Source organism: Dipodomys spectabilis, unplaced genomic scaffold, assembly GCF_019054845.1.
Source record: "Dipodomys spectabilis isolate Male_0828 unplaced genomic scaffold, ASM1905484v1 ptg000365l, whole genome shotgun sequence".
Classification (NCBI taxonomy): Eukaryota; Metazoa; Chordata; class Mammalia; order Rodentia; family Heteromyidae; genus Dipodomys; species Dipodomys spectabilis.
In genome coordinates, this window is record NW_024871042.1 from 4193561 (window position 1) to 4205961 (window position 12401).

The 12401-nt window shown below is 41.0% G+C and overlaps 1 protein-coding gene across 3 annotated transcripts in view; it reads left to right on the plus strand.

Moving 5' to 3' along the window:
- Positions 1-12401, plus strand: part of Sec23b (SEC23 homolog B, COPII coat complex component) — a 41279-nt gene that overhangs the window by 11652 nt on the left and 17226 nt on the right. For all 3 annotated transcript variants that reach the window (XM_042666442.1, XM_042666443.1, XM_042666441.1), the window contains exons 4-11: positions 1162-1248; positions 2436-2672; positions 3160-3245; positions 5731-5875; positions 6217-6375; positions 6672-6787; positions 9442-9565; positions 11061-11141. In XM_042666442.1, the coding sequence (XP_042522376.1) occupies positions 1162-1248; positions 2436-2672; positions 3160-3245; positions 5731-5875; positions 6217-6375; positions 6672-6787; positions 9442-9565; positions 11061-11141 (1035 nt within the window). The remainder of the gene's footprint in view (positions 1-1161; positions 1249-2435; positions 2673-3159; positions 3246-5730; positions 5876-6216; positions 6376-6671; positions 6788-9441; positions 9566-11060; positions 11142-12401) is intronic.

Below are 12401 nucleotides of genomic sequence, written 5' to 3' on the forward strand. Positions count from 1 at the left end.
TACCACTGAGCCACACCTCCAGTCTAGCATTTGGCTGGTTAATTGAATATGGAATCTCACAGCTTTTCTACCTGTGGTGGCTTTCAACCTTGATCCTCTAGGTGTAAGTCCTAGGTAGTTAAGATTATAGGTGTGAGCCACTGGATTCTGCCTAAATAACTTTTTTTAAGTTGTAAAACGATATGTAAGACAGAATTTGAAGTCTTAAATATTCATTTTTTTTGTGGCTTAATTACATATTTTATGTTTTCTGAATTAATACATGGTTGCTAAGTTTTTTTTTCTTGCTGGTTCTGGGGGTTGAACTCAAGGCTTAGGCACTGTCCTGCTGCTGCCGCCTCCTTCCTCCCCCTCCTCCTCCCCCTCCTCCCCCTCCTCCCCCTCCTCCTCCTCCCCCCCCTCCTCCTCCTCCTCCTCTTTTTTAATGAAGAGGTTTAATTTCTTACTTTGCTGCAAACCTGTTGCAAACCCGTATAAAAATAGCACCAGCTGGGCTGGGAAGATGGCTCAGCGGTAGAGTGCTTGCCTTGCATGCATGAGGCCCTGGGTTTGATTCCTCAGCACTACATAAACAGAAAAAGCTAGAAGTGGTACTGTGGCTCCAATGGTAGAGCGCTAGCCTTGAGCTGAAGAGCTGAGGGACAGCGCCCAGACCCAGAGTTCAGGCCCCATGACCAGCAAAAAAAAAAAAAAAAAAAAAAGCACCAGCAAATGCAGCAAGTGCATCAAATGGAGCTAGAATTCTTTGTTAGAGGCTGTATGAGCTTCTTTTGCTCAAGGCTAGCACTCTACCACTTGAGCCACAGCTCTACTTAGAGCTTTTTTATTTTTTATTTTTTGGTAGTTTTTTGGAGATAGAGTCTTATGGGTCTTTTCTGCCTGGGCTGTCTTTGAACTGTGATCTTCAGATCCCAGCCTCCTGGGTAGTTAGGATTACAGGCATGATCCACTGGCACCTGGCTTAATTTTGAGACAAGTTCTCATCATGTAGTCCAGGCTGGCCTTATACTTGTGATCTTCCAATCTTAACCTCCCTAGTATTTAGAGTGCAAGTGTGTGCTCCCCCACCCAGCTTGTCATTACTGTTTTTATAAATGGAAAGTATAATGTATAATATCAGTATCTTTCAGCCCTAATGAAATACTATGTTCTTCAATTCAGTTTCCTCCAGCTTATGCAGGCATATCTGAGGTGAATCAGCCTGCTGAACTGATGCCCCAGTTTTCCACAATTGACTACATACTGCAGGTAACTTCTTTATCTTGTATTTAGTCAACAGTGTTAATTGATTTCTTTATAGAGCCTTTGAGGTCTGAGACTCTTACTAAGGGTCTAAGAACTTAGAGTTGTGTGGACAGCAGATCCTAGATAAGAGGTTATGGTATATGTATGGTATCTTCAGACTTGGATTTTGTTAGCAGTAAGCATATATCATGTTACTTCTCTGTTATAAAACCTCTCCAATGGTGAAAATGATTTTCCTTTTCTTTTTTTTTTTTTTTGGGACCGATCGTGGGGCCTGAACTCTGGGCTTGGGTGCTGTCCCTCAGCTCTTCAGCTCAAGGCTTAGCGCTCTACCACTTGAGCCACAGCGCCACTTCTGGCTTTTTTCTTATGTGGTGCTGAGGAATTGAACCCAGGGCCTCAAACATGCAAGGCAAGTGCTCTACCACTGAGCCACCTTCCCAGCCCGATTTTCCTTTTCACCCAAAGCAAAAGACAGTCTTCAAGATGGCTTAGGGGTAGAGTGCTTGCCTAGCATGCGTTAAACCCTGGGTTCTATTCCTCAGTACCACATAAACAGAAAAGGCCAGAAGTGGAGCTATGGCTCAAGTGGTAGAGTGCTAGCCTTGCTCAAAAGAAGCTCAGAACAGTGCCCAGTCCCTTAGTTCAAACCCTAGGACTGGTTAAAAAAAAAGAAAGAAAGAAAGAAAAGAAAAGAAAAAATAACCTGTAAGTACTACTATGCCTTAATTTAGCCCCATGGGACTTTGTGAGTCCTCCAGCATGCCCAGAGCATGTCTGCTTGAGGGCCTTTGCCTTAGCTTTTCCTCAAGCTGGAATTCTCTTTCTCCTGGATCCCACTTTAATGCTTGATCCTGCTCCCTGTCTCCACCTATGGCTGTTGCTGCCCCCCAACCTTCCTTAGAAAGTTTGCTTATTGGTGAAGGCAGGAATCTTTGTTCTGTTCACTGATGTATCCTGAGATCTGGAACAATACCTGGCACAATGTGTATATCCAAAATAGTTGAATATGTTGTTGGATTTGAAGAGTTGGCAGGTTCTGATTCTTTTAATAGTCATTTAAGGAAGCAAGTAGAAATTTATATAGATCTTATCCCCTAGGAAATGTAGATAGAGACTTATTATTTTCATACCTAACTTGCTTTGAAAATTGTATACTGATCATTATGTTATTTTATTTTTGTCTAAAGCGTGGTGCTCGGTCCCCTCTGATATTTCTCTACGTGGTTGACACATGCCTGGAGGAAGATGACCTTCAAGCCCTCAAAGAGTCTTTGCAGATGTCCCTGAGTCTCCTTCCTCCAGATGCTCTGGTGGGTCTCATCACTTTTGGGAGAATGGTGCAGGTTCATGAACTAAGCTGTGAAGGAATCTCCAAAAGTTACGTCTTCCGAGGAACCAAGGATTTAACTGCAAAGCAAATTCAGGTTTGTATCTATTGCACAGAAAGAAGCAGGAGCAAAGACATTTCTTAAAAATTCCAGTAGTGGCACTGTGGCTCAAGTGGTAGAGTGCTCACTTTGAGCAGAAGAGCTGAGGGACAGCGTCCAGACCCAGAGTTCAAGCCCCATGACTGACAAAAAACAAAACAAAAAAAAAAAACAAAACAAAAATCCAAGCTGGGTGCCACTGGCTCATACCTGTAATCCTAGCTACTCAGGAGGCTGAGATCTGAGGATTGCAGTTCAAAGCCAGCCCAGGCAGGAGAGTCTGTGAAACTCTTATCTCCAATAAACTACTCAGAAAAAGCCAGAAGTGGTGCTATGGCTCAAGTTGTAGAGCACTAGACTTGAGCACAAAGAGGCCCAGGGACAGTGCCGAGGCTCTTGAGTTCAAGTCCCAGGACCAGTCAAAAAAATATTTCCAGTCATTAAATTTTAGTGTTATGGGAAATGAATCTTTCTATTTTTTTAGGATATGCTTGGCCTCACCAAACCAGCTATGCCTATACAGCAAGCAAGACCAGCTCAACCTCAGGAACACCCTTTTGTTTTCAGCAGGTGAGATACTGACAAATAGTATTGTATGTGCTATAGTGGGCTGTAGCTCAGCCCTTGGGAGTAAGAGAAGAAAGTATTAGAACTCTGGTTTATTTCTTCCTTTTCTTTTTTTTTTAAATTGAGATTAGGTGATTACATAAATTTCACATATTTCACAGTGTTGTGGAATAGTGATACTTAAGTAGATACTTAACCTTCTTAACCTACTTAAGTAGATACTTAACCTTCACAAGGCAAATTGTTGTTATCATGGTCTATAAAGTGTGAATTCTATGAGCTTTGACAATACAATTATTTTTTTCCACATCAGGTGATATTTACATTTCTTTCCTTTTGCTTAACTGTTCCCCTTTCTTTCTCATTCCTCCCTTCCCATCGCTGTCTTTGGGTTGCTTAGTTCATTTAGAACTCTGGTTTCTTATTATTAATGGAAAAAAAGAAATGAACATGTTTGTGAATAAGATTTTTTTTGGTTGTTTTTTGTGCTTTTTGGAGATAGTCTTTGTATCTTAGAACTGTCCATAAACTAGCAATCGTGTAATCCTAGCCTTCTGCATACTAGGATTACAGGAATGAAATAACTCAGTTCATACTTTCATCTAATAGGTTTGAAGACTATTGTACTCAATCATTCCCTTCCTCTTGATTGAACACATACCTGGCTTCTTGATCCTTAAGTAAAACCGGAAAAACTGAACAAACCTCTTTGGAATACCCTCAAGTAGACCTCTGAGCAGATACTCACTGCTGCATTCAACACATTGAATGCCCAGGGCTGCACCATGCTAGGCTTATAGAAGTCTCAGTAAAATGTATCCTTTGATATGCTGAGCGTAGTCTCTTACTCTGGTAAGAAACCAGATGTTTCTTTTCTTTTTTTTTTTTTTGGTCCGGTCGTGGAGCCTGAACTCTGGGCCTGGGTGCTGTCCTTCAGCTCTTCAGCTCCAGGCTAGCGCTCTACCACTTGAGCCACAGCGCCACTTCCGGCTTTTTTCTTTTTGCTTATGTAGTGCTGAGGAATCAAACTCAGAGCCTCAGGCATGCAAGGCAAGCATTCTACTACTGAGCCACCTTCCCAGCCCAAAACCAGATGTTTCTTTATTATTGCCAAGGATCAAGAGTCATACAAACTGAAGTTTAAGAAAGATGAAAGCTGGGCACCAGTGGCTCACACCTGTAATCCTAGCTATTCAGGAGACTGAGGTCTGAGGATCCTGGTTCAAAGACAGCCTGGGCAGGAACATCCGTGAAACTCTTATCTCCAACAAACCACTCAGAAAATCATAAGTGGTTCTGTGGCTCAAGTGATAAAGTGCTAGCCTTGAACTGAAGAGCTCAGGAACAGTGCCAGGTCCAGAGTTCAAGCTCCATGACCAACCCCGCCCCCCCCCCCCCCCAAAAAAAAAAAAAAAAAAAGAAAGATGAAGAAAGATGAAGAGAGCCAGGAATGTGGCCTAGTGGTAGAGTGCTTGCTTAGCATTCAAGAAGCCTTAGGTTTGATTCTTCAGTACCACATACACAGAAAAAGCTGGAAGTGGTGCTGTGGCTCAAGTGGTAGAGTGCTAACTTTGAGCAAAAGAAGCTCAGAGGCAGTGCCAATGCCCAGAGTTCAAACCCCAGGATTGGGAAGAAAGAAAAGAAACAAGGAAGGAAGGAAGGAAGGAAAAAAGGAAAGAAGGAAGGAAAAAAGAAAAGAAGGGAAGATTGTCCATATAAATGGACTTAGGTGAACTGGGGTTCATATTATAGGCATGACCTTAGGATCACTGGTGTGCTAGTTTTGGGGTTTGAACTCAGGGTCTAGGTACTATCCCTGAGCTTTTTTGCTCAAGGCTCTAGTGTTTTATCACTCAAGACATAGCCTCACTTCCAGCCTTTTTTGGTGGTTAATTAAAGAGTCTCACAGTTTCCCCCTTGGGCTGGCTGTGAACTGAGATCCTCTGATCTCAGCTTCCTGGGCAGGTAGGATTATAGGCGTGAGCCATTGTTGCCTGATGATTTGGTTTTTTTTCAACTTGATTTTCTCTCATGCTGCATTTAAAAGTCACTAAGTATTAAGTTTTAAAATCTATGCTTCAATAAAAGTATTTTGAATTTCTTTTTTTTTTTTTTTTTTTGGGTCCGGTTGTGGGGCTTGAACTCTGAGCCTGGGTGCTGTCCCTCAGCTCTTCAGCTCAAGGCTAGCACTCTACCACTCAAGCCACAGCGCCACTTCCGGCTTTTTTCTTTTTGCTTATGTGGTGCTGAGGAACCAAACCCAGGGCCTCCGGCTTGCAAGGCAAGCACTCTACCACTGAGCTACCTTCCCAGCCCAGTATTTTGAATTTCTTAATGTTTATACTTAGAGGTAATTTAGAAAAAAACGCTGCAGGCTTTTTCTATTTGGAATAATTATCTGAAGAGTAGTTAGCTATGCGGCACACGGGGTTGAAGACTGCGGTACTTTATTAAACCATGATTGATATGTCTATTTAAAATCATGCAGATTTTTGCAGCCTGTTCACAAGATTGACATGAACCTCACTGATCTTCTTGGGGAGCTGCAGAGGGACCCATGGCCAGTAACTCAGGGGAAGAGGCCTTTGCGATCCACTGGTGTTGCCTTGTCCATTGCTGTTGGCTTGTTGGAGGTAATTTGTAATTTACAGGGATCTCTCAGATTTTACAGACTTGTTCTTAGAAATTTTATTTCTTGCCTCTGTTTGGAACTCTTTTGTGGCATAAGTCAGCTGACTTGTATCAGGAAAGTTAAAGCAGTAGGAAGCACACACACTTCCCACTTTTTCTCACAGAGGGAGAGAATATGTGCTGCTTTTTATATTATCTGTATTCTGCAATATCGTTAGTAGTAAGCAGATAAAAAGGAGCTGGAAGTACAAGAGAATTCATATTTGGAGTATATTTATCCCGAAATGGAAACTGCCCTAAGGGATGGGGCTTTGTTCTTCTAAAATGCTATTTATTGTTTCAGGGCACTTTCCCAAACACAGGAGCCAGAATCATGCTATTTACTGGAGGGCCCCCAACCCAGGGACCTGGCATGGTGGTTGGAGATGAATTAAAGATTCCTATTCGTTCCTGGCATGACATTGAGAAAGACAATGCACGGTTCATGAAAAAGGCAACCAAAGTAGGTACTCCTGGATATGAGCTATCCAGTGCCAGTTTTAGAATTCTCTGGAGTAGAAGCTACTTTGTTGAGGCCATATGCTCTTGAAGATTGAGTCTTCTATAATACTATTGAATTATTGCCCCTGAGGCAGTAAAAGGTTTGGGAATTGATAGCTAAATTCCTAATTTGTTGGATATTTTAAAGAATATAATCTCCATATTTCTTTATTTGATTGCTTCCTTTGGTATGTTAAAGCATACTTTGAGAATAAAGTTACTGTTTCCTAAAGATAGTTTTTTTTTTTCTCTTCACAGCACTATGAGATGCTTGCTAATAGAACTGCTGCAAATGGTCACTGCATTGATATTTATGCCTGTGCCCTTGATCAAACTGGACTTTTGGAGATGAAGTGTTGTCCAAATCTTACTGGGTATGTTGACAGTGAACACTTGGGAAATCTGAGTTATTTCAAGGAAAGAAATGAGTGATAGATTCCTAAGAGTTGGCAGGGTCAACCTAGGAGCTTTCATTGACTGCCTGGGGAGAGTATGTGGGTCTCTTGGAGGAAGAAGCAGTGATGAACAGGAGGTTTCAAGTGTTGGTGCAAACAAGTTATGTCAAGTAACTTTATTTCCTTCTCAGAAGCTTGTATGCAGACAAACTTTATTTCCTTCTCAGAAGCTTGTATGCAGACAAGGCCAAAAAAGAAAAAACAAACATGGAGTACTTCGCTTTTAGCAAAGTACTTCCTTGAGATAAGGGAAGAAGGTAGAGTCTGAGTGTCAGAGCAATTAGAAAAAACTTGGCTTGGTGGAGTGACCATACTTTGTGATTAACACTAAGTGTCATGTCAGCCTATAGCAAGCACTGACCCAGAGCCTAACTTTGTATTGTACCCACAAGTCCAAATGTAAAACTGTGGTTCTCAGCATGCAAGGGAGCCTAGCAGGAGTCTTAGAAGTTCAGGGGAACTGATTAGGAATATTCTTCTCTGGTCTTGTCCCAGACCGGAGTCAGAAGCTCTGGTATGCAGCTGTCTAGGAGAATCAGATACCTGTGAAAGAGTAAGAAATATGGATGTCAGGCTCTGATCTAAAGCCAAGCTAACCAAGAACTGTAAAACTTGTGCTTTGAGTCTTGTCTCAGAAATTCTGGTTTAATTTAACATTTGGTCCAGGCTTTTTGTTGTTGTTATTTGTGTTTTGTTTTTCTTTTTTGAGACAAGGTTTCTTTATATACCCAAGACTGATCTCAAACTTGGTGATTCTCTTGCCTAACCCCCTGAAGTGCTGGATTATAGTTCTGTGTACCATGCCTAGAGTAGGTGTCAGACATTTTTAAAGTTCCTCCAGTGATTCTAACAGGGAGTAGTGCTTGAATCCCATTTAGGATTAGCCTCACCTCTGAGCTCATTGGAAATGCAGCCTTTTAACCTACTGAATCAAAACCTACAATTGCACAAAGTCCCAGTAATTTACATACATGGAAGGAATAGTTTCAGAAGCACAAGCACAAGCATAGAACCCTGAACTGGGCTTATGACTAGCTGATATTACTTGTCCTCATAGAGGGGGTGGAAGGTAGGCCTGAGTTTCTTGAAGATATGCTGGGGAGCAACCAATGTGCTTGATGGAATTAGAGTCTCTACTAGCACTCATATTAATGAGGTACACTAAATAAGAGGGACTACTGCCAGGGCCCCATAGGAGTTCTGGATTTGGAGCATTCTTTGAGAAACTTTAGAGTATTTGTGAGTGCCTGGAGATTATGTGTCATTTTGTGTGTGTGTGTGTGTGTGTGTGTGTGTGTGTGTGTGTGTGTGTGTGTGTGTGTGTGTGTGTGTGTGTGTGTGGTTTCTATGGAGAGGAGCCATTATTTCCATCAGTCTTATTGGTATATATTTGACTCTAGACATATGTAACATTTAGGTCAAGTCATTCTGTTCCACAAATATTTCAGTATGACTAAAAAAAAAAGATAAAGAAGTTTGTATGAGAACTTAAGATGAGCTTGTTTGGGATCTGGAGATGTTTTCTCAGTACATGGCTGGTCATTTAGAGGGAAAATCAACTAAAACTTCGTTCCTCTTTCTTCATACAAACCCAGAGGTCACCGTTATAATCCCAAATGTTGGGGATTTTTTCCTTGCCAGCAACAAGCAGTCATTTCTACAGTAGACATATGTATATTTATATATATGTGTGCCATACCCACAGTAGCACATGTTCATGTATATGTGTATCAGAATGTTACATTGACAAATTTAAACTGATGAGTTTATTGATTGAAGAGTACTTATTTTTGAGGGGGGGTCAGGATCTTTCTATATAGAGTAATTATTCTCAAACTCACAATTCAATCTACTGACCTACTGAGTTGCTGTGCTTATATGCATGTGTCAACATACTCTGCATTTTTTTTATCCATTTTTTTTGGTCAGAAATAGAGATTTGTAGAAATTGCCAATGAGATAAGAATGCAGATAGGTTCATTCATACTCTTCTTACACAAATATAGTATAGTGTTAACATTAGAAAGTTGGAATTGGCCCACTTTAGTAAATTATACCTTTATAAGAGTTTGCCACCTTTTTTTTTTTTGGTGCTGGGGCCTATGCTATCTCACTTAGCTTTTTTACTTAAGCCTGGCACTGTACCACTTGAGCCACAGATCTACTTCCACCTTTTTGGTGGTTATTTGGAGTTAGGGATTTAATGGATTTTTTTGCCTGGTCTGGCTCTGAACCTTTATCCTCATATCTCAGCTTCCTGAGATGGTAAGGATTACAGGCCTGAGCCAATGACACTTGGCTTTTTTCTCCTTCTTTACATGTGAACATGTGTAATTCTATGAGATTTTAACCTCTGTAGCTTTGTGTAATTAGTGTAGTCATAAAAATATGAAGCGGTTATTTATATTATCTTTGTTTAGTGTGTGGAAAATTTATAAACTAAACATGCTGTTTTCCATTTAAGTTAGTAGTGATAGTATATTTTCAGGTTTTTTTTTTTTCTTGTTTATATACTGAGGGAGCATATGAATGGGCTTGTGGTCATCCTAACATCCTTTTTTTTTTTTTTTTAGAGGCCACATGGTGATGGGAGATTCTTTCAACACTTCTCTCTTTAAGCAGACATTCCAAAGAATTTTTAGTAAAGATTTTAATGGAGATTTCCGCATGGCATTTGGTGCTACTTTGGAAGTAAAGGTGTGATACACTTAAAACATGAATGGAATTAATGTTGTTTTGCTTTCCTTTCTCATTTTGTACTTATAGTCTTAGCCTCTTGCACACAGGCACCTAAAGGCCAGTTTTTAAAAGGATACCAACAGAAGGCTATCATGGAGTGTACTATTTACCTTGTCCCTTTACTTTTCAAGGATAGCTTGTATATTTATTAACATTCTACACAAGAAGCTGGTGGTTCCCCTGCAGGCCCTGCTCCACTCTGCTTTAGGACAGACAGAAGTTGAGAAAGGGTGATGGGGGAATTTGTTAGATGCACTATTGTGTCTTTACAGGAAGCCACACACAGGCCAGCATCTATCATCAGTGTGGGTCACCACACTGATCATCTGTGTTTATGTTTACTCCTGTCTGAAGACTAACCAGAATGTTCTGAAGTAGATAGCATTGTGCATTTTGGTTTTGTCTGTGCAGAAACTCAGTCCCTGATGGTGGACTCTAAGTCATTGAGAAAACATTAAAAAAGGAGCATTAGAAATGATAATTGGAGAATTAGAGGTGAAGCTAACTGTTAAACAACATTCTTAAATTAATTTTTTTTTAAGATGAAGACGAGTGCATTTTGTTGAAGTGAATTTAGATTTGAAAATCTGTTGGTCTTGTCATTATGTTGGGGTTCATAAATTAAATTTTGTTTTTTGTTTTTGTTTTGGTGCTAGTCCTGGGCCTTGGAATCAGGGTCTGGGCACAGTCCCTGAGCTTCTTTTGCTCAAGGTTAGTGCTCTACCACTTGAGCCACAGTGCCCCTTCCAGCTTTTTCTGTGTATGTGGTACTGAGGAATCGAACCTTGGGCTTCATGCATACTAGGCAAGCACTCTACCACTAAGCCACATTCCCAGTCCTTGCTGCAGCTTTGAAGGATAGATTTCACTAACATTTTAGTCAATATATAGGATGGGTGAGTAGTTGGATGCTGTAATCAATGTGGGGTTTTTCTTTTGTTAGAATAACATTAAAAGATTTTCCTTGACGTTTTTTATTGTGACTCTTGAGAGCAGGGTAGCTCTCAGTGTTGTTGTTGTTGTTTTTTCTAGTCCTGGTACTTGAACTCTGGGCCTGGGCCGCTGTCCCTGAGCTTCTTTTGCTCAAGGCTAGCACTTTACCACTTGAACCACAGAGACACTTCCAGCTTTATTTTTGAAGTACTTTGTTGGAGATACGAATCTCATGGAATTTCCTGTGCCAGCTAGTTTTAAACCACGATCCTTAGATCTCAGCCTCCTGAGTAGTTGGGGTTACAAGGTGTGAGCCATTGGTACCTGGTCAGTCATTTTTAACTTTAAAAAAAATACGTTATTTATTGTAAAGATGCTGTACAGAGGGGTTACAGTTACATGAGTAAGGTAATGAGTACATTTCCTATCCAGCATTGTTATTTCCTCCTTTGTTTTTCCCCTACCATCCCTTTCCTCCCCAGTCATTTTTAACTTTATACTCTTTTGTAATTTGTTTTAGACTTCACGGGAATTGAAGGTTGCAGGAGCCATTGGTCCCTGTGTATCTCTGAATGTAAAAGGACCATGTGTATCAGAAAATGTAAGGAAAATTCCATCATCTTCACTGCTGTATAGTTAAGCTTATAAGAGGAGTCACTGACCTTATAGTGTATCAGCTGTTAGGTGTATCCAGTGAGCGGGGATGGGATAGCCTTCACTGATGACCACAAATCTGAGGCATAGGCATCATCTGTCCTCTCTATGTATCTGTCTGAAGGACCAGAAAGACAGAGACAGTATGTTGAAATCTTTCTCAGAGAAAGAGATAACATGGAAAAGCTGTATCCCAGTTACTCTTTACTCGATAACCTGTACATGATTTGCTATACCACTGTGCCACAAACATTCAACAAAATATTTTAGAATAAATCTTTTGTGTTTGGTAACCGTTGAGGTGACAACTTGTCTCACTTTAGCTAATGAACCTAATATAACAGGGACCACACCCAGAGTTGGTTGAGCAACAGATGAAATACAGATGCAGACATCTGTGTTCTCTGGTATCACATAGTGAATTTATTTTTATTTTATTTTTTTATTTTTTGGGTCCGGTCGTGGGGCCTGAACTCTGGGCCTGGGCGCTGTCCCTCAGCTCTTCAGCTCAAGGCTAGCGCTCTACCACTTGAGCCACAGCACCACTTCTGGCTTTTTTCTTTTTTTGCTTATGTGTTGCTGAGGAATCGAATCCAGGGCCTCGAGCATGCAAGGCAAGCGCTCTACCACTGAGCCACCTTCCCAGCCCCCACATGATGAGTTTATGAGAACAAAGTTCGGTCATAACTTGGGATGGTGGGCTTTGCTGGTGACCCACGCCCTCCAATTATGCTATATCTGCCAAGGGGTCCACAGTTTTGTCTAATGAGTTCTCCCAAGTGGTCTAGTGGTAGTTATACAGTCAGGTCCTTCCCTCATTGTCTTCCTCACTAGGTAAGTGGACTGTACAGACAGTGTAGATGCAGGGCACAAGTCTACCACTTGGCATCTGTGTGGCCTGGCTAAAGAACTTAATGGCTGAATGATTTAATGTTATACTTGGCAAGTGAGGATAACAAAGTACCTATTTTCCAACAATATTAGGAGAACTAAACAAGGTAGAATTAAACAGTGCCTAGATCACTGGAGAGGCCTATGGGAGATGTCATCTTTCACATCTTCATTTTTGTCTTTGTGAGAATGAACTGTGCAGTGCAGGTGGATTCAGAGTGGCATGGATGACTCTCCTAATGCATAAGCACTTTACTTGGTAAGCACAGATGTGCTTGGGATCTGTTGTAATGTGTAGTGGCCAGCACCTCTATGA